Genomic DNA, 20,493 nt, shown 5'->3' on the forward strand with positions numbered 1-20,493 from the left:
AAGGGGGGAGAGGGAGGGAGAGGGGGAGGGAGGGAGGGTGGGAGGGGGTACTCACTAATTAGATAGTAAATAAAAACTACTTTAGGTGACAGGAAAGACAACACACAATACAGGCGAGGTCACCACAACCAGACTCAACCAAAAGCAAAGAAGTTTCCGGAATAAACTGAATGCTTTGAAGGCCAGCATAGCAGGGGCGGGGGTTTGGGGACCATGGTTTCAGGGGACATCTAAGTCAATTGGCATAATAAAATCTATTAAGAAAACATCCTGCATCCCACCTTGGAGAGAGGCATCTGGGATCTTAAATGCTAGCAAGCGGCCATCGAAGATGCATCAATTGGTCTCAATCCACCTGGATCAAAGGAGAATGAAGAACACCAAGGACACAAGGTAATTATGAGCCCAAGAGACAGAAAGGGCCACATAAACCAGAGACTACATCAGCCTGAGACCAGAAGAGCTAGATGGTGCCCGGCTACAACCGATGACTGCCCTGACAGGGAACACAACAGAGAACCCCTGAGGGAGCAGGAGAGCAGTGGGATGCAGACCCCAAACTCCTGTAAAAAGACCAGACTTAATGGTCTGACTAAGACTAGAAGGACCCCGGTTGTCATGGCCCCCAGACCTTCTGTTGGCCCAGGACAGGAATCATTCCCAAAGCCAACTCTTCAGACAGGGACTGGACAGGACAATGGGTTGGAGAGGGATGCTGGTGAAGAGTGAGCTTCTTGGATCAGGTGGACACTTGAGACTATGTTGGCATCTCCTCCCTGGAGGGGAGATGAGAGGGTAGAAGGGGTTAGAAGCTGGCGAAGTGGACAGGAAAAGAGAGAGTGGAGGGAGGGAACGGGTTGTCTCATTAGGGGGAGAGCAATTAGGAGTATCTAGAAAGGTGTATATAAGTTTTTGTGTGAGAGACTGACTTGATTTGTAAACTTTCACTTAAAGTACAATAAAAATTTTAAAAAAAAGCTTCTCAATAAGGTGTCTTGCCCCAGCATTCTCTAGCACCAGTTATTGAGACAGAAAAAAAAAAAGTGCTGAGGAAAGTATTTCACCCAGTCTCATAATCTGGTAGACATATATCTTAGAACAGCCAACCTCTTTTGCTCAAAAGCTGAACTGACCAAACAACCTTCCAAAACGTATTTCTCCTTTTTTTTAAATTGTGCATTAGGTGAGAGTTTACATCTCAAATTAATTTCTGATACAAAAATTTACACACATGTTGTTTTGTGACATTAGTTGCAATCCCCACAATGTGACAGCATGCTCTCCCTTTCCACCCCAGGTCTCTGTGTTCATTCGATCAGTTCCTGTTCCTTCCTGCCTTTTTATCCTGCCTCTAGACAGCAGCCACCCATTTGGTCTCATGCATCTGACTGAACTAAGAAGTGCCCTCTTCGTGTGTATTTTTTGTTTGTTTGTTTTATAGTCCTTCTGATTTTTGAAGAGTGGGCTTTGGGAATGGTTTCAGCTCTGGGTTAACAATGCCTCTGGGGGCCATAGTTTCAGGGGTTCCTCCAGTCTCTGTCAGACCATTAAGTTTGGTCTTTTTACATGAATTTGAGTTCTGCTCCACACTTTTCTCCTGCTCTGTCTGGGACTTTCTGTTGTGTTCCCTGTTAGAGCGGTCATTGGTGGTAGCCAGGCACCATCTAGCTCTTCTGATCTCAAGCTGGTGGAGTCTCTGGTTCATGTGATCCTTTAGTCCCTTGGGCTAATATTTTCCTTGCGTCTTTGGTTTTCTTCATTATCCTTTGCTCCAAGTGGGATGGGACCAATTGCCAAACTGTATTTAAGAACACTGGGTTGATCCATTCCTGCTCAAGTCCTCTTCTGTTGTGAATAAATAGTTGTTCTGGTCTAGAAAGCAGAGTTATTATGAGTCAATCTCTAGACCAGTACTACCCAACAGAACTTTCTGTGGTGATGGAAATGTTCTTTAGCTATAGGTACTATCCCTGATGGTGCAGTGGTTAACAGCTCAGGCTGCTAATTGAAAGGTCACCAGTTCGAATTTACCAGCTGTTCCTTGAAAAACCTATGGGGCAGTTCTACTCTGTCCTGTAGGGTCACTACGAGTCAGAATTGCCTCAAAGGCAATGGGTTTGGTTGTTTTTGGTTTCTACTGCCCAATAGGGCAGCTAGCCATGTGTTGCCATTGAGCGTTTGCAACATGGCTAATGAAACTGAGGAACTGATTTATAATGTTATTTAATTGTAATTAATTTAAATAGTCACATATGGGTGGTGGCTACTGCTTTGGACAGCATGCACTAGATCCTTGCAACTCACCAACATTGGCATCACCTGGAAGCTTGTTAGACTATAGACTCTCAGGACCCACCCCAGACCTACTGGATCAGAATCTGCATGTTAACAAGATGTCCAGGAAATTTATATGCACATTAAAGTTTTAAAAAGGGTATGGTTTCTTCAAAGTGAGCTAAAGAGAAAGATTTACTGTGGACTGTATCTACGTTGACCCCTCCAAACCGCAGGCACCCACACTTGAAACTAACATACAGCATAAGGAGCCTTCTTTTTTCTTAGTTATCTGTCTCATCCCTACCCCTTAAAACGTTGCAGAAAGGAGAAAGGGAGAGGAGAGAGCTTGGAACACCGGGGTGGAAGGAAAGTTAGATTGGGGGGGGATGGGGAGTATAGGATGTGGGATGGAGAATGGGGTGGCAGGATCATGTGTTTCTCAGGAAGAGTTATACAAGATAAAATAATAGCATTTCCTTGATAATTACTGAATATGGATGATGGGTGTATGGGAGTTCATTGTTCTACTTTTCCTACTTTTGTATGTGTTTGAAATTTTTCAAAATAAAAAAAAATAGATATGATTTCAGACAGCCTCCAAGATGGCCCTCAATGATCCTGCCCTTCTGGTATTCATGCCCTTGTGTAACCTCCTTCCATATTGAGTCAGGGCTGGTCTATGTGACCAATAGAGTACAGTGGAAGTAACAGGCGCTTCTTTTGAGAGCTAGGTCATTGTGGCTTCTGTCTTGCTCTCTCTAGGACCTCTTGCTTGAGGGAAGTCAGCTACCATGCTATCAGGACACTCAAACAGTCCTGGAGAAGGGCCCTTATGGCCCCTTACTGAGTGAGGTCTCTCACCAACAGCAGCCATGTGAATGAGTCATGTAAGTGAGCCTTTTGGAAGGTGAACTTATGGCCCCAGTCATGCCTTCCAATGACTGTAGCCTGACATATGCCTGCAACTGCATGAGAGACCAGAAGCCAAAACTGCCCACTAAGCTGCTGTTTTAAGCCACTAGTTTTGGGGGTAATTTGTTATGCAACAGTAGATAACTGACGCAACATGGTTTCAGGATTTCCCATTCTGTGCCCTCCAAAAAGATACCCTCCATCTTTTAACTGATGCCTGACATGGACAGGAAAAGCCCTTTTCACACTAGGCATAAGGTTAACATGCTAATATCCCATGAAGAGATAATACATTCACTTAAATTCTTGGTCAAAGATGCGTGACAGATAAAAATTTTTTTCTTTTTAAAACTCTTAGCAGGCTCATCTATTAAGACAGTAATTTCAGTTGTGCTCCTGTTGTAAAAAAAACTAGAAAGAATAAAAAGGTAATTTCTCCTTCAGCGCCCACCGTCCTAAGAGTAGCTAAAAATTTGAATTATAAGGTCTAGGCCCTTCCTACAGCCTTCTCTCAGTACTCCCAGCCCCCAACAACACACTCTGGTTAACAGCCCCAGGCCTTCATCTTGAGGATTAGGTAATTGAGACACTGTGCTGGAATTGCCCTATGGGGGTTGGCGGGGAGCAGGTACTAGGTCAGGAAGAGGCAAGTGGCCAGGACTAAGGGATGAATGGTTGCTCCCACGCTGAGAAGAATTTTGGAGTTTCCAGGAGTGGAAACCTGTCCCTGGGTGTGCATGTGAGGGGTGGGAGAGAGCTACCTGGTGTGTCCGGGAAAGTGAGATCCTGGAGCCTGGGCCTGGAGACCACCAAAGCTTCTCCCCTAACTCCCCTCCTGCCCAGCTGGCTTGCAGGCTGTGGAGCTGTTCTCCAAGGGCCCTGAAGTAGCAGCATCGTGACTGCAGTAAACGGTCTTTCCCTAAATTTTCCGGACTTCACAGCACCAGAGAGGGGAGGGGAAATCTCAAAACTTGACGAACGGATTTCCCGCCAACACTGACAGGCGGGAGCTGAGCCAGATTTCTTTAATTTAGAAAATTAAAAGACATGTGACGCTTCCTGCCCGGAGTCGGGTGCAGTCAATTCACTGCAGTTGGAAATAATTTTCCTGAGAGCGGGTTTCGGTGGGAGGATAGTATGAGGGGGTATGAGGAGATGGGGGCAGGTGGAGGAATTAATACAGGGGCTAAGGGGCCAGGGTCTCCCTTCCCAACAGTTTTCATCACCAGCTCGGCGCCCCAGGCGCGTTCACAGAAACGACCCGGAGCTGGGACTCGCGCCAGCGACCAGACGGGCTCCGCAGCCCCGACCCCGCGCGCGTCCGGCCGCCCGGCTCCGACACAAACACACGCACGTGCGCCCCGCCCCCGCCGCGCGCACGCGCCCCGGGGCTCCGGCGGCGGCGGGCGCGCGCGCGGTGCTCGCTGCCCCCACGCTGCTCCCTCCCCTCAGATCGCGGCGCCTCCCGCTCCACGCACCGCTCCACGCCAGGCCCGCGGACCCGGAGGCGACGGTCGTGGTCGGTGGGCTGCGGCGGGCCCAGCGGTCGAGGCGGCGGCGTGAGAGAGCAGAGCGCAGCCGGACGAGTCCGCGGGAGGCGATGCCGCCGGGCGCGGGCCCCTGCGCAAGGCGGGTGTCGTGACAGGCCGGCTGGTGCTGCGCCGCCCTGGGAGGCCGCGACGGAGCTCCCGGACCGGCCATGGGCTGAGAAACGTCGTCTCCGAGCAGGTGCAGTGCCCAGAGGTCCCGGGGGGAGCCCTCCCCGACAGCCCCCGGGGACCCTCAACCCCGTCAGGACGCTCCCTACCCGGCCCGGTGCCCTATTGGCCTTCCCTTAGCTCTCCCATAGGCCCTGCTGACCCTGACTCCAAACCCAGCCCAAGCAATCCCTGTAACCCCCAACCGTCTCTGACACCCCGCACATACACCCATCCTACATTCTGTGACCCCAACCCAGTAGGCCCTTGTGCCCACCACTTCCTCTGCCTCAGTGTTTTGAGTCCACAGCCTGCACAGTCCCTGGGAACTACCTAGAATCTCTTCTGTTCTGTTCTCATACAACGTGGGGGGGAGGGGGGGAGGGGCGGAGAGTGGAGGACGGGAGGGAGGGTTGGACCTTCCCTGCTGACTGGCTACATACCCTTCTTCTCTCCCTGAAGTCTGTAGTCAAAGTGACCCTTCCTTACCCCACCAGAAAATGCCTGGGTGACGCCCTCCCAGATCTTCCTTGTGGCCTTCCTCACCCTCTCCGTTGACACTATGCAACCCCAGCGTGACCTGCAAGGCCTCTGGCTCCTGCTGCTGTCTTTGTTCCTACTCCTCTTTGAGATGTCCAGAGCTGGCCGTCCTGTGGTTAGCTGTCCTGCTGCCTGTCTGTGTGCCAGCAACATCCTCAGCTGCTCCAAGCAGCAACTTCCCAACGTGCCCCACTCCCTGCCCAGCTACACTGCACTGCTGGACCTCAGCCACAACAACCTGAGCCGCCTGCGGGCTGAGTGGACCCCCACCCGCCTGACGCACCTGCACTCCCTGCTGCTGAGCCACAACCACCTGAACTTCATCTCCTCCGAGGCCTTTTCCCCGGTACCCAACCTGCGCTACTTGGACCTCTCCTCCAACCAGCTGCACACACTGGACGAGTTCCTGTTCAGTGAACTGCAAGCACTGGAGGTGCTGCTGCTCTACAACAACCACATTGTGGAGGTGGACCGCTCTGCCTTTGATGACATGGCCCAGCTGCAGAAACTGTACTTGAGCCAGAACCAGATCTCCCGTTTCCCTCTGGAACTGGTCAAGGAAGGAGCCAAGCTGCCCAGACTCATGCTCCTGGATCTCTCCTCCAACAAGCTGAAGAGTTTACCCTTGCCCGACCTGCAGAAGCTGCCCGCATGGATCAAGAATGGGCTCTACCTGCATAACAACCCCCTTCAATGTGACTGTGAGCTATACCAGCTCTTTTCACACTGGCAGTACCGGCAGCTGAGCTCCGTGATGGACTTTCAGGAGGATCTGTACTGCATGAGCTCCAAGAAGCTGCACAATGTCTTCAACCTGAGTTTCCTCAACTGCAGCGAGTACAAGGAGCGTGCCTGGGAGGCCCACCTGGGCGAAACCTTGACCATCAAGTGTGACACGAAGCACCAAGGGATGACCAAGGTGTGGGTGACACCAAGCAATGAACGGGTGCTAGAGGAGGTGGCCAATGGAACAGTGAGAGTGTCCAAGGATGGCAGCCTTGTTTTCCAAAAGGTGCAGGTTGAGGATGGGGGTGTGTATACCTGCTATGCCACAGGGGAGGCTTTCAATGAGACACTGTCTGTGGAGTTGAAAGTGTATAATTTCACCTTGCATGGACACCATGACACCCTCAACACAGCCTATACCACCCTGGTGGGCTGTATCCTCAGTGTGGTCCTGGTTCTCATATATCTGTACCTCACCCCTTGCCGCTGCTGGTGCCGGGGTGTAGAGAAGCCTTCCAGCCATCCGGGAGACAGTCTCAGCTCTTCCATGCTTAGCACCACACCCAACCATGATCCTATGGCTGGTGGGGATAAGGATGATGGTTTTGACCGGCGGGTGGCCTTTCTGGAACCTACTGGACCCGGGCAGGGTCAAAATGGCAAGCTCAAGCCAGGCAACACCCTGCCGGTGCCTGAGGCAACAGGCAAGGGCCAGCGGAGGATGTCAGATCCAGAATCCGTCAGCTCGGTCTTCTCTGATACGCCCATTGTGGTGTGATCAGAATGGGTTGGTGGGGAGATTCTGCCCCAGGAGAGGTAATGCACCCCTGAAGGATATGAGGGGATGGAAGAGAGGGCTGGCTGCCCAAGGGAGTGGGTTCCCCCCGACCTCAAGGGAATTGGTCACAGGTACAACAGCAAGCAAGACCCCAACCAGGGTGTGACTGCCATGATTTTCAAATGTGGATATATTAATCCTCAGGCAAAGGCTACACCCTACCCAAAGCCCTGGCAATTTTGAATGTGCTGGAGGAGGAGGAGGAGGAGTGTGTCTGAGTTGGGTGGGAATGAGGATGGGGTGAGGGAAAAGCAGATTCCCTGAACTTTTTCAAGAACATCCCTAGCTCCTTAAAAGAAAATCATTTGGAAAAGAAAATCGTATTTTTTTCTATCTCAGCCCACCCGCACCTGTGATGTTGTGGAGGGTGGGGGTGGCCATCCACAGGAGCCACACTGGGGAAAAGCTGTAGTATCTTTTTTGGCCAGGAAGTCACACTTCACAGCTGGGGAAATTGAAAACCTTAGGAAAATGAGTCAGGAAAGGTTAAGAGCTCAATCACTTACACTCCCCAAAGCTGTTGTGAAACTTCCCACTAATGCCTTCCTCTTTCCCAGTTGGCCTCGGGTGCATGGATCTTTGCAGGAGCCCTGGCCTGTTGCCCATCAGATATGGCAGCCAAGTGAGATGTGGCATTTGTGCCTTGTTCTCTGACTAATGGCACAGAGGGGCACAGCATGAACTGAGGGGTCTGTGTCATAGCATAGGTACCAGCACAAAACTTTTAGGTGGGGTATGAACTCCAGGTAAGCTAGCTTCCTGGTTTGTGAAACCCTTGATTAGCATTTGATTCCTAGCACCTGCATGGCAGACCAGGGTGGGAGCTGCTGAAGGCAGGGCTTTTATGGATGTTTGCCAGGAACATGGGATGTAGGGTCACTTCATCGCTTCAACCTAGAAGGATGAGGATAAACCAGCCTCTGTTACATAGTGTCCAGCTGGACCTACCTGATTTTCTGTGTATGCCATCTCTTCATTCAGTCTCCTTTCAAGCTTAGGTGGGATTCTGAGTTTTCCCTAATATGCTGCTGTGCAATGAGAGAAAGAGCTCAGGAAAGTTGGGCCCCACTGGGTTAGATTGGGCTTGGGGATAAAGGGGACCAGGTGTATATCTCCTCTATGTTGACAAGGCTGCCTCACTTCTCTCTGAGATCTCTCCCCAACTGCAAAGCCAAAGCATGGGATTTCCTCATCTGAGGAGTTGAAATTGGGTAGTCTCTGCCCCAGAATGGCAACTTGAAGTGTAGCTTAGAGTTCTGTCCTCTCTACAGGGTTGCAGGCCATCTGTGGTAGAGACAGTCAGTGGCACTAAACTTTCAGAAAGGAGAGTCAGCTGCCCCCATTCCTCTCAGCCAGAGGTCTGTGCAGTTGTGGTTGTTAGGCCAGAGGAGATTCACTGAATGAGCCCAACATCCCATCCAAGGCTGCAGAATATTTGGATATGGAAATGACAGCTCCCTTTAACCATACTTCAGGCCCTGGGAGGTGGTTGCTCTGAGATTTGGCAGGGGGACGAGCTGGGCATAAATGAAAGTATTCTTTGACATTGGTCTTTTTCAGTCTGTCCTCTCTCCCGCCAGCTTTTCTATCCATTGGAAGTTCTCTAGAGCCTCTAGGTATCTGACCTGCTCTTTAGTTTCCAAGAGGTTATTCACTGAGGGTGAGGTGGTTTGCCAGGAGGGCCTGACTCCAGCTGCCTATTAAGACTGGGGAAGGGTATTAGAACTCAATATCTTCCCCTTGTCTGTTCCTAGAATATGAAGACTGCTGTCTATCCTTTGTTAGTGACCTAGTTTGTTGAGAGAGAGAGGTGCAGCATTTCCCTCAAGTACTTGCATGCTCATAGGTATGCATGTTTATAGGTATGCATGCACACAGCACCTTGACTTCCATCAGGACAGTGATTCTTTAGTCCCCACTAAAGTCTACTCTCAGAATGGTCTCCACCTATGTGTACTTCATGCACACAATTTTCTTGCCCTATAGGAAAGACAGTGACCATGCTAGGCTCCCCAGATACACAATCCTTTGTACTTTAATTTCTGAACTCTCCAAAGCCTCACCTGTGTTTCCATTGCACTGAATCACTTGTCTGTAAAGGCTGGAGTTAGGAAAACCTCAGGCTGAAGACCCTGGGAGAAGGGGTGGTGAGGAGCTGGTGAGTTCTTCAAACTCCTCAGAAACCACCCCCGCTCCCCCCCCCCCCCGACTAAAGACAATATGAGAAACTAAGAGCTAGGTCAATGAAGGACCCAGAAGCAGGCTGGCAGAGGGCCAAGCAGCTGTGAGTTGCTTTTCCTGTGTTAACTGCCCTGGTAAGATAGGGACAGGAGGGAAAAGTTACCTGGTTCTATTCCACAGACTTTTGAGGATTTTGGTACTAGAGGTACAGGAACCAGGACTCACTCCTCGGACTTATCAGGGAACCTGGGAAAATCTCATTTTCATGCTACAGTCTCCCCTGTAGGCACCATTGAAGTTAAGGCTCTGAAAATCTTTAACGTGAATGTCAAATAAACCAGGCCTTCTGGAGCATTCTAGCTGATCTCCTGAGGACTAGGAGGATCATGTTCTTCAGATGTCCTACCCAGTTTAGGGAATAAGAAAAGGCCCTGTGGCTCTAAGTCTCCCTACTGTATCCACTAGTTTGGCCCCTAATTTGAGAGATCTGGTCTGGTGGACGTGCCCGGCTGCCCCACCAAGAGATTTAACTGATGAGCAGCTTCTTCCATGGTTTCAGTTGATGGAACCCAAAGGTAGCTGTCTACCTGGGGGTTAGGTTTTGGCTTTATGTAAGCTCAGTATAACCCTGAATAGAAAGCAGCCAGGTCTGGCTATAAGAAAAGGCTGAGAGATCATTCCCTCCCCTCACCCTGCCCCATGCCCATAAACCAGACATGTCTCCCAGGAAGTAGGTGTCCCTGGAGACAGAGTATGACAGGGCTCTACGATCTGTCTATGTGATTATTTGTGAGTTTTTTTTTTTTTTTTTTTTTTGTGGTCCTGTGTTTTTGGCGTTCCTAGAAAGGGGCCAGAAGAGAGCACACCCCAGCTAGGGTGAGCAAAGCAGGCTGATTTCAGTTTACTGTATGTTCTTGCCTTTGTACTTCCTTGTGGCCCTGCTGGCAAAGTAAGTAGGCCTCCCTATGTCCAGGACCCTGTTGGCCCGACTTGTGTACACCCAGGCAAATTTCGGAGCCTCTGGGCTCTGAAAACTAGACAGTGATCATTAAACCTGGCTTGAGTCTCTGTTCTGGCATAGTCTGTGACTGGTTTATTTATCTTTTCAGCCTGTGGGTGGGGCTAACTGTACCTCAGAAGGGTGTGGCCTGTCTGGCCACCAGTTGCCCTTGAGTTGATTCTGACTCATAGCAATCCTAATGGAAGAGTAGAACTACCCCAAAGGGTTTCCAAGGAGCGCCTAGTAGATTCGAACTGCCCACCTTTTAGTTAGCAGCCAAACTCTTAACCACTACCCCAACAGGGTTTCCATGGCCTGTCTAGGGAGAGAATATTTAAATGTTGTAAGGGCCCGGTTAGAATTCCCATGTAGGTATTAAGATAGACCAGGGGTTGGCACACTTTTCTGTAACAAGCCAGATAGTAAATATTTTAGGCTTTGTAGGCCATATGGGCTCTGTTAAACTACTCAATTGTGCTGTTGTAACAGGAAAACAAGGAGCCCTGGTGATGCAGCAGTTAAGCACTCAGCTGCTAACCAAAAGGTTGGCAGTTTGAACCAACCCAGGGGCTCTGTGGGGGGAAAAGACCTGGTGATCTGCTCTCATAAATACTACAGCCTAGGAAACCCTGTGGGACAGTTCTACTCTGTCACATGGGGTCACTGTGAGTTGGAATTGACTAGATGTCATCTCACAACAAGCAGGAAAGCAACTGTAGACAACATAATACCAAATGATGTGGCTGTGTCCCAATAAAACTTTATGGACGTTTAAATTTGAATTTCATATAATTTTAACTCGTTTTTTTTTTTTTTTCTACCGTTTAAAAAAATGTAAAAACTATTCTTAGCTCACAGACCATCCAGATACAGGCAGTGGAATGGTTGGCCCATGGGCCATAGATTGCTGATCCCTAAGACAGATTCTCAAAAAAATGTCACTGAGGCTTTGACAGTAAAGAGTTTAGAAATTCCATGATCCAGGACCAAAGTCTGTAGATAATGAAGGTTTTCTGGATCCCTGGAAAGTTGCCTGCCTGCAGAATCCCTTTAGAGTCTGGTTCAACGAACAACAGCTTAGCTTAACTAGTAAAAACGGTCTGCCTTGAGCATTATGCTCTTTTAAGAACTATATGGCATCAAATCGACAACAGCAACTCCAAAGTGTAGATAGGAGCCTTAGGCGGCAGTGACTTTATGTTAATGGAGAGGAACAACTCAGAAAAGAAAGTGTTAGAATGGTTGGCGCAACTCGAATGTAATCAATGTCCCTAAATCGTTTATGTAGAAATTGTTGAATTCGTGTATGTTTTGCTGTGTATATTCTCAACAACAACAAAATAAATAAAATTTAGAAGAAAAAAAGTCTGGTTCAAGCCTACTAACTGTACTATGGAAAAATGCTTAGACTGAATTAAAAAAAATTGGTGGGGAGCAGCTCACTTCTACAATATTTTAGTATTACCAGTATATTTTCATGTTATAAATGGGCTCCATTGTACTTAGGCTGAAAGTAGACTCATCTAATGGACAGATTAATAATATTCATTGACCATTTAGTGTGTTGTAGGTATGGCAGTCCCCACTTTCTTGGTATAGATACAGCCTACCAGAAATTGGCCTAGATTCTACCAAACTCTGAACATGCAAATCTTTGGCTACTCTCGTAGTACTTTTTGGAAGGGAATTGTCATGGTAGAGTCCAACAGAGAGAGGAAATGGTATGAGGATAAAAAATTGAATCAATTTGATTACCTCATTTCTTACATCTATAAAATCTTGACCAAAGGGCAGCCCTCCTCTGTTTGGAGAGTTGTCTTTTTCTCTTCAGGAGGAACAACCGGAGTGGTGAGGGATGGAGACACCTCATAACCAGCCACATTAGACAGATCCACCTTTGCAGTCAAAGAAATGACAGATGTTGATGCCAGAGCACCCTTACAGTCTACATTTACATAGCATTTTTTCATCTTTCAGAGCAGTGTTTGCTATGGCTGCCAGTTTGACTGAAGGGATGAAGCTGGTAAAGAGAACAGGTCTGGGGAAGACTACCTGGAGTTCTCCCTTCAGTTTTAGTCTGTGCCAAGCCTGATTTCCCAGGTACCTCACAGTGCTTTTTAAGACTGTCTAGGATTGGGCTATCCCTCTCTGTTTAGGCTCCAGAACCAACCTACTGCTGAGTGAGGGAGCAGTGGGATGTGAGGGAAAAGCAGCAGAACGTCCCATCCTGCTACAGTGCTAACCTGTGTGTGCTTTTATGCACGCATGTGCACCTGAGAAGCTTTGCTGCTCCTCTCCATCATGCCAGGGAAGTCAGTGGCTGCACATCTTCAACCCCCAACACAGACCACAAGGAGTTCCCTAGATTCTGGCCAAGATGTGCAATTTTATCTGCCAGGTCTTGCAGCACTTCCCCTAGCTCCTCCTCTTAGTGTTTCTCTGCTGGGCAGGGTGGAGGGGATAATATGGCAGTTGCCTTTTAGAACAGGGGAAAACGAGAGTTCAGTGGGTCAGCTAGCCTAGTCTCCCATCAGCTCTCTCAACTCCTTCCCTTTCCGCAATTGCAGTTGTTGTGCCACTTGTTTCCCAGGAAACCAGTGAAGCTTTACTTCTCCCCACCCACACTGCAGAAAAGGTCCAGGCCTCTGCAGTAGGATGCATGGCTTTTCTGGCCTGATTACAATGTGCCTGTGCTAGATGTCTCCTCTCCTGAGGCTTGAGAAAGGAAGGTTAAAGCAGCTGCCAAGTCAGGCCCCTTCATCAGGCTTTGTACTGTCACCTGGAAAATGTCAAGTGGTAAAGATACTTAGGCCTGCCTGAGGCCTTCCAGTCCACCTCAGCCTGGCTACTGCCCCCGGATCACAGAGGGTGTGAAACCAGGGCCTGAGAGAGCTATCGTTCAGTGTTAGCCAGGACACGGAGCCCTGCAGAGGGACTTCGGAGTACCCTCCGGCACTGGCGTACATAAGGCAGTCATTGCCCCCAAAGCTAAGAGTGTGTGTTCTGTGTGCTCACATGCACATGTGTGTGAAAGCACACACAGGTTAGCACCGTAACAGGACGGTACTTTGTGCTGCTTTTCCCTCACCTCCCACTGCTCCCTCACTCAGCAGTCGGTAGGTTCTGGAGCCTAAACAGAGAGGCCTAGCCCACTCCTGGGCATCCTTAGAAAGCACTGTGAGGTGCCTGGGAATCGGCTTTAAAGATAAGAGTGCAGGGGACCACTCACAGACACTCAGAGTTGGATCCTGTGGTACCACAGAGGAGCCAAGAGAGGTTAAAAAAAATAATCTGGTAAATTCTGACAATAGCAGGTAGATTTCAAACTGGGACTCTTACTCCCTGGCTGCACTGTGACTAGCTAAGCCTTCTGGGCAAGGGGCTGGGGTCGTTTTACTGAAGGTTATTTGTGTCTGCTTTAAGCCCAGCCCAGTGCTGGAGACTATCTTCTTCAAACCACCCTTCAGGGCAGTTCTGGGGTACTTCCAGTTTATGTCTTCTCTTTGCCTGTACTGGTGAGAAATGCTGGAAGCTATGCCCAGCTGTGCCCAAGTAGTGTCTCATTCCTGGGTCCCAGGGCAGAAAAAAACAAAAAAAAAGCCACCACACTGCTGTCGTCCTGCCTCACTGTCCATTCAGGAGGGCTGTTGGCTAGTCTCAGACAAATAGAATGCAAAGTACCCTTCCCCTAATTTAAACATTTAACCGTTTTCATGGTGTGTGTGTTTTAATTCCAATAAAGTGCTTTGAGGAGGAGGGGACTGTGATGCTCCTCAAGAGTCTGGAACGGGGGAGGGGAAGCAAACCTGTGAAGCCTTGGAAACCAGAGCCCATGTCTCTCATAGCTCTGCAACTCCAGTACCTGGCATGAGGGCCTGAGATGGACAGAGCTCAGTGTGGCTGCAGGGGATCAGGGTGGCAGGGCTGTGTCCATTACTGTTGCCCCTCCTTTCCTGGTTCGTCTGCCCCACTCTTCCCTCAGAAGGGCCGAATTAGGAAAGAGATTTGGATAGACTTGTGACTAGCAGCTGCAGGTACCTCAGGCAGGCTGGACCTAGGAGGCAAGTGCACTGACTCCCAGATTTGCAATCAGCGCCCTAACTGGAAAACACCAGGTAAGCAGGTAGCTTCATTAGACATGGTCTTGGCTGCTTTCAGGCAGGGGGACGCTGGCAGACCTTGCCTCTAGAAGGAAGAAATGTGTGTGCACTCTTACAATGGCCAGCAACACAACTAGAGGCTCAGGTCCCCTAAGCATCGTTATCCTTAACTGTTTATTGCCTCCCTAAGAATCATAAAGCCCAGAGCCAGGCTCAGTGAAGGAGAGATAAGGACAAAAACAATAAGATCACCTGTTCACATTCATTTAATGCTTTGTATTTTCCAATGTCTAACCCTCACAACATCCCTGTGAGGTAGGTCTAGCAGTAAGTGATTTACCCATGGCCACACCCGTGTTAGGAACTGAGTAACCCAGACCACAGGTCTCCTAGCTCCCAGGCCAATGCACTTTTCAATTCATGAGGCACAGGCTATTTATGCCAGCTAGACACAGGGCCATCAGGGGCACTAAAGCAAAAGTGTTCCTGTTCCCTAAGCTTGCAGAGGGCACCAGAAATGCTGAGGTTAGGGCGTTGGAACCAGGGGTGTCCTCTGGAAGCCAAGCAGGTAAACAGGGCAGGAGAGCTAGAGGTCCAGGGTCAGTGCCACCTCTGCCAGTCTGAGCACAGTTCTGAGACCAGCATTCACTGTGCTCCCTAAATCTTGACCTTTGCCAGGTGCAAAGGCCTTATTAATTCACTCACAGGGCTCTCAGTACCCACTGCCTGAGAGAAGCCTCAAGGCATGGCTGCAGGCAAGACTCCTGACTCTCTCCCCTCCCACGGTGCCTCCCATTGGGTTACACTCTGCAGCCCAGGAAGAAAGGGGGGAGGAGTGAGGCCTGGCTGACTCAGCCTGCAAGTGCTTAGAGATCTGGAGCTGAAAGGCCCCAGCACCATTCAGCTAATGATTATTATTAACTCCAAACAGGCCTTGGCACAGCAGCCAGCTGGCTCAGGGAGGATGCCTGGCTCTCCTAGTCAGGTTTCAAAAACAAGACCCACAGCAGCCATGCATGGGGGTGGAAAGGTGGGGACAATGAGAGGCTGGTGTCAGGGAGTGAGGAGGGGTGGCCTGCCCGGTGAGAGGGTGGGGAAAGAGGAAGCACAGGCTGGCAAGAGACAGCAGCCTACCTTCCACGCAACTGAAGAGCCAAAGTGAGGCTGGGACACTTCCCCAGGCATAGAGCTCCTGCCATTCGACACCACCCCAGGCCATGGTGGGGCTCGAGGGAAGGGGTGGTCACCTGAAAGATGGGGGTTTGGTTGGGACATCTGGACCTAGAATGTTCACCCCACCTATATTTACAGTATCCTCAAAGTTGAGTTTGAATATTATACTTGGAATCAGGACTTGAACCTGGTATGCAAATGCGTGCAAATGATATACAAATCAAAATATCTAAGCACCCTGGCTTTTTTTTTTTTTTTAAAGGCAAAACAGGCTAACTACTAGCAGCTTTCCCTAGCCACGGGGACAAGGGCAAAAAGGGCAGCCATTTGCTTCTTCCCCAAGGCCTCTGCCTCGGTGCTGAGGAGCCCAGCTAATATCCCAGATGGGGAGACAGAGGGAGGTGGAGGGATGGAGGGGGCACGTGAGAAGGAGGAAACACACAAGCAGGAGGCATCTGCGGCCGGCACCACTGCGATCTCAGCTGGAGAAGAGTGCCCTGGCACTGAAGTCTAACGGTTGTCCAGCTGCTGCCCCAGGATGTGAGGGCAGGTGGCGATGGAGGGAGAGATGGAAAGAGGGGAGGGAAGGGAAGTCCTTCCAGTCTGGCCTGCCAGAAAGAAGGGCTCCCCCTGGTGACCTACTCCCTGTTGAGCAGTCAGACTCGGCTAAGCAGGAGATCTGTGCCTTCCTCTCTGCCCTGTAATCCTGCCCTCCAAGGCTGCTGGTCAGAGAGGTGATAGTAGGGGCCCTTTCCTCCTGCAGAATATAAATGACTTCCCCCTTCCTCCCAGGGCTGGGAATAGACATCAGCTGGCACAGCCCACGCAAACTGCCGGCTGTCAGCACGCCTGCCTGCCCGCCCGGCTGCCCGCCCACCAGCCCCCCGCACCACCTGGGAGGAGGCAACACCTCAGGCAGGCTCAGGCTCTATGGCGCTGCCTGCTTGGTTCACAGAGCTGGCTGGTGAACCTTAACCGGCCTTTTCACCCTGCCGTAGACAGGATGAGACCCCCTGCACTGGGACGGATGAAGATGTGATGGAGAGGAGATGGAATCCCTGGATCATAGTGACCCTAGGTGAGACTCTCCTCCATGCAGCCCCAATAACCATTTCTTTCAAGTTCAGACCACACTGGACAGTTGGAGAGGAGAGAGAAGGCAATGAAGGGGACAGGAACAATCACCCTCTGCACAGGAGGGACCTCTGTTTAGATGCTCAGGGTCTGGAGAGCTCCTGGGAGATGCTATCTGACCCAGGAGGGGCCCAGTGAGGTCCACTTAGAATACTTCTGCCCATGCAGTCCCCGTTCCTCTACTGTTGGATCATACTAACCTCCTTCTGAGCCACCCAGAGAGGGGGTCCTGAATCTTCCAAAATCCTAATACATCCAAATTACTGACATCTAGGAACACCTCCCGCTGCTCCTGGGAACCGGAGCTCCAGCACCTACACTCCAGGCCTCCTAGAGCTTCCACTGAGCTGTTTCCACCGAGCTATCTCTACCTGCCTCAACAGCAGCCTTCCTGGCTCAGCTGTTTTCAGTTTGCCAGGATCTATGGAGGCTCCATCTTCCTGACTGAGCCAGACCACAGTTAACCAGTCTGGCATCCAGCCCTCACCGCCCAGGGCAGTCTAGGGAACTACTTTCCGTCTGGAATGAGGAAGGGTCTCTGCAGGGAAGAGGGCCCAGCCCTCATCTGCCAGCTGGCACCAAACTCAGCCTCCTCCTGGGCCAAAATGCTGGCTAGAGTCACAACTGAGGAAAGCTTAAATGACAAGGGGAGAAACAGAACCAGGAGTACCTTGTTCTCCCTGGATCAGAAGAGCCCAGCCCTACTTCCTTGGCCCTTGTTTTGTTCTAAAAACTTCAGAATCGCTTCATGAAGCTGTGTGCTAAGGCAAGAACCTGAGCCCTAAGACAGGACAAGGCATGAGATGCCCCGGACTGTTTGCCCCTGGGAATGGATGTCAGGGGAAGGAGCACACCCAGGTCCTGCAGCTCTCAAGCCCAGATCTGGATGCAGCCTCTGTGAGGTGGGCTGAAGGAAGTTCTTAGCTGGGCTCATCTTCTCCCATAAGTGCAGCTAGGAGCTGGAGGCTTGGTTAAGCCAATGCCCTTCTGCTCCTCCAAAAGCTTTAAAGTGACATTAGTGCCTTTACTGTCTTGCAGTCCAGGAGACTCTCACCTGGGCCCCTTCTCTTCATAATGCCTGACCCCTTGTGCCTTGTTCCAGGACCAAATCAATGGATTCCTGAAAGTCCACGAGGGCAAAACTGTCCTTCCAGGGGGGTAAAGGGAGAATGAATGCAAAAACTACATCCTGAGTTGGCCAAGTGGTCCAGCCCGTGGTCCAGAGCTGGGAGGGTGCTCTGTGACATCAACTTGATAGACACTGAATGTTAGAGATAGAAGGGGCTTATACATTGTTTAGAAACATTCATTTCACAGATAAGGAACCTGAGACCCTACGGCATGTGACTTGCCTAAGGTCACACAACAGAGGCTAAGCAGAACATAACCTATAACAAGATCCATGGGCTTTCTCTACTACACCACACTGCTTTCTCAAAAGTGACCCAAATATCCATAGCTGCCATTTGTAACTCACAGGAGCCCAAGTCTTCATCAGGCGTGCAAGAAAGAAATAACCTCCACCACCATCACCCCCTCCCCAAACTTCTGTCCAGAGGAGGCTTCAGGCTCAAGTGGAGGCTGTAGGCTCAAGTACCCCATTACTTTCCACTCGAACTCCATACATTCTGCACTTCAGCCCACTGTGTCTTCACCTCTGCAATAGTAGCTTGGGTTTTTGCAGCACCTGGCCCAGCCAAGAAAGGCAAAAACCCTACCACTTCTGAAATGGGTCCCTTGAAGGTCATCAGAGGAACCATGGAAGTCCAAGGCAAGCGTCTCACTTGGATTCAGAGTTGAGTGGAACTCACATTTCCAGTTTCTTCCTTGGCAAGTAGGAGCTGGAGATCTGATGCATGATCACCAGGGCTGGGTAGAGGGGCAGTGCCAGGCAAAGGTACCAGGCTGCACCTTTGATCTGGGCCTGGAACCACACTGAATACATGCCCAGGAGCACTGTTACTGTAGCCATCAGGTAGACCACCAATCCACAGGTCAGATGGTAGAGCTTGAGGCGAGCCACTCTCGAGACCCTGGCTGCCCGAGGACAGAGGAGGCAAAGCCCACATAGCGCCTGGCCACCAGTGGCCAGCAATGTCAGAGTTCCTATCCAGCTGTGCCAGGACACCAGGTGAGGCAGCTCACTGCGGGTCCTACTGGAGATGATGAAGCCCAAGCCCAGGGCTGCACAAAGGATGGCCAGGGTTTGACCCGCCCAGTGGAGCCGGATTCGACCCTTGCGGGAGCAGAAGAAGAATGGGGAGTGCTCAGGCGAGAAGAGTAGGATGGCCTCAGCCATACAGAGGCAGAACTGTGAACATAAGAGAGGGCCAGTGAGCCTTAGGGCCAGCTTGGAGGCCTGAGAAAAAGTGCTCTCACACATCCAAACAAGGAGGATAAGGGGTGGGGCTAAAGAGCATCCACCAGGACCTGCTGTCTCACAGGCCAGCATTTCTAGCAACTGGGAATCCACCCTTGAGTAGAGGTCTCATCATCCAGGCTGACACCACCACCCTCAACCTCCGTAAGCAATGACTCCCATTTCTTGAGAAAACAGTAAATGTTCAACTTCCTCCTCAACTTTGGGGCAGGGTGGGGCTGGATAACACCCCTTCCCCTTTCTCCTTTCAGGCCCCAGTAGAGAAAGAAATAACATGCCAGTCCCCCTCCCTTCATCACCTGACACTTTACCAATGGTCCAGTCCTCCATATTTCCCAATCCCACAGATTACAGGGAAAGAGGGGACCCTAGATGTTTTCCCCAACTCTCTGAGTCTTAGAAAGGCTGAGTCTTCTAAGGGCTGGATGCTTCCCTAGAGATGAAGCTAGGCATATCCAAACCAACCAGTGGCGGAAAGAAGCCCAAACTCACCGCCAAGGCCATGAATACAGGGTGCCAGGAAAATAGACCTGAGAATCAAAGAGAACAGGCTGATGGCTAGGAAAGAATCTGGCTATAGGGGAAAGGTGAGTGTACCATCCCCAACCCTAACCAGGAACTCAGGGCAAAGTGGGGCTGCCAAGGGCCTTAGTGTGAACAAACAAAAGAGACTCCCCGGAAACATACACCAGTCTGGCCTGGGCTCCGCATATGGCAGCTCTCAGCTGTTAGCCCAGTCCCAGCCTAGAAAGGGCCTCGGTCTCGCTCCTCTACTTGTATTCTCCATTAGGGGCCCTGCTTATGGTGAACTGGTCATTTCAATTTTATTTAATTGTCTATCCCTTCCACTCCACCACCCCAGGCCCCACCCTTCCACGGCCCCCTCCCCCGCTCTCGCCCCACCCCGCCCTTACAAGCCCTCCACACTCCGCCCCTCCAGCGCTGGGGTACCCTCTCCTTGTCTCCCAGAGTTCTCGAACGCTGTCCCTCCGTATTCGGCTCCGCCCCCTTCCTTGGCCCCGCCTCGCACACTCACTGGTTCCTGGCCGGGACAGCATAGACAGAAAAACGGTGAAGCCCAAGGCCACCAGGTGTGCCAAGATCCCACTGCCTCTCCGCAGCCAGCGGGTCAGTCCCGGCTCCCTCGTTGGAGTGGGAACCAGACCTACCTCCAGGGGCTGCATGGCCGTATCGGGCCGGCCCCACACTCCCAGCTGCCAGAGCGCGTCTTCCGGGTTTGCGATTGCGGAGGCGGCCGCTGCTGCAGAGAGGCTCCTCCCCGGGGATGCCGCGGGCAGTGCGGCGACTTCGCCCACAGCGCCCCCTGGGGGCTGGGGGAGAAGCGCGTCGGCCTAGAAAATATGTCCGACCCGAGGGCACAAGGGGACCGGACAGCTCTAGGCCCACCTTGTTTCTTCAGCCAACCTCCTTTGTATTTTTATGCCTACAAGGGCCTGTGTCTCAAGCAGGCCTGTTGAAATTACATTTATGGCAATTGACTTCAGTGAAACCCCAAATCATGACCTTGGTACGCT

General features: G+C 50.9%; 2 protein-coding genes across 8 annotated transcripts; one reads left to right on the forward strand and one right to left on the reverse strand.

The window, feature by feature from the left end:
• The first annotated feature begins 4,592 nt into the window (after positions 1-4,592).
• Positions 4,593-10,988, forward strand: AMIGO1 (adhesion molecule with Ig like domain 1). 4 transcript variants are annotated; one of them, XM_049880147.1, is made up of 2 exons: positions 4,593-4,932; positions 5,384-10,988. In XM_049880147.1, exon 2 carries the CDS (start codon positions 5,449-5,451, stop codon positions 6,928-6,930), a length of 1,482 nt encoding a protein of 493 aa, XP_049736104.1. In that variant the 5' UTR covers positions 4,593-4,932; positions 5,384-5,448; the 3' UTR covers positions 6,931-10,988. The 4 variants fall into 4 exon arrangements, with proteins under 4 accessions (XP_049736104.1, XP_049736103.1, XP_049736102.1 ...); XM_049880146.1 differs by having other exon boundaries at positions 4,593-4,917; positions 5,349-10,988; XM_049880145.1 differs by having other exon boundaries at positions 4,593-4,917.
• Positions 10,989-14,492: 3,504 nt separating this feature from the next.
• Positions 14,493-20,202, reverse strand: LOC126073469 (probable transmembrane reductase CYB561D1). 4 transcript variants are annotated; one of them, XM_049880157.1, is made up of 4 exons: positions 19,995-20,187; positions 19,714-19,756; positions 19,451-19,528; positions 18,586-18,889 (listed from the first exon to the last, which is right to left on the reverse strand). In XM_049880157.1, the coding sequence occupies exons 1-4, from the start codon at positions 20,140-20,142 to the stop codon at positions 18,685-18,687; spliced, it is 474 nt and encodes a 157-aa protein (XP_049736114.1). In that variant the 5' UTR covers positions 20,143-20,187; the 3' UTR covers positions 18,586-18,684. The 4 variants fall into 4 exon arrangements, with proteins under 4 accessions (XP_049736113.1, XP_049736111.1, XP_049736112.1 ...); XM_049880156.1 differs by lacking the exon at positions 19,714-19,756 and having other exon boundaries at positions 14,493-18,889; positions 19,451-19,488; positions 20,128-20,202; XM_049880154.1 differs by lacking the exon at positions 19,714-19,756 and having other exon boundaries at positions 14,493-18,889; positions 19,451-19,488.
• Between the last annotated feature and the right edge of the window lie 291 nt (positions 20,203-20,493).

Source organism: Elephas maximus, chromosome 3 (genome assembly GCF_024166365.1).
Source record: "Elephas maximus indicus isolate mEleMax1 chromosome 3, mEleMax1 primary haplotype, whole genome shotgun sequence".
Classification (NCBI taxonomy): Eukaryota; Metazoa; Chordata; class Mammalia; order Proboscidea; family Elephantidae; genus Elephas; species Elephas maximus.

Coding starts and splice junctions, on each gene's coding strand:
- AMIGO1 (XM_049880147.1), top strand. CDS start 5,449: ATGCAACCCCAGCGTGACCTGCAAGGCCTCTGGCTCCTGCTGCTGTCT.
- LOC126073469 (XM_049880154.1), bottom strand. CDS start 20,142: ATGCAGCCCCTGGAGGTAGGTCTGGTTCCCACTCCAACGAGGGAGCCG. Junction 19,489..19,994: donor GCTGTCCCGGCCAGGAACCA/GTGAGTGTGCGA, acceptor TTTGATTCTCAG/GTCTATTTTCCTGGCACCCT. Junction 18,890..19,450: donor CTGTATTCATGGCCTTGGCG/GTGAGTTTGGGC, acceptor TTATGTTCACAG/TTCTGCCTCTGTATGGCTGA.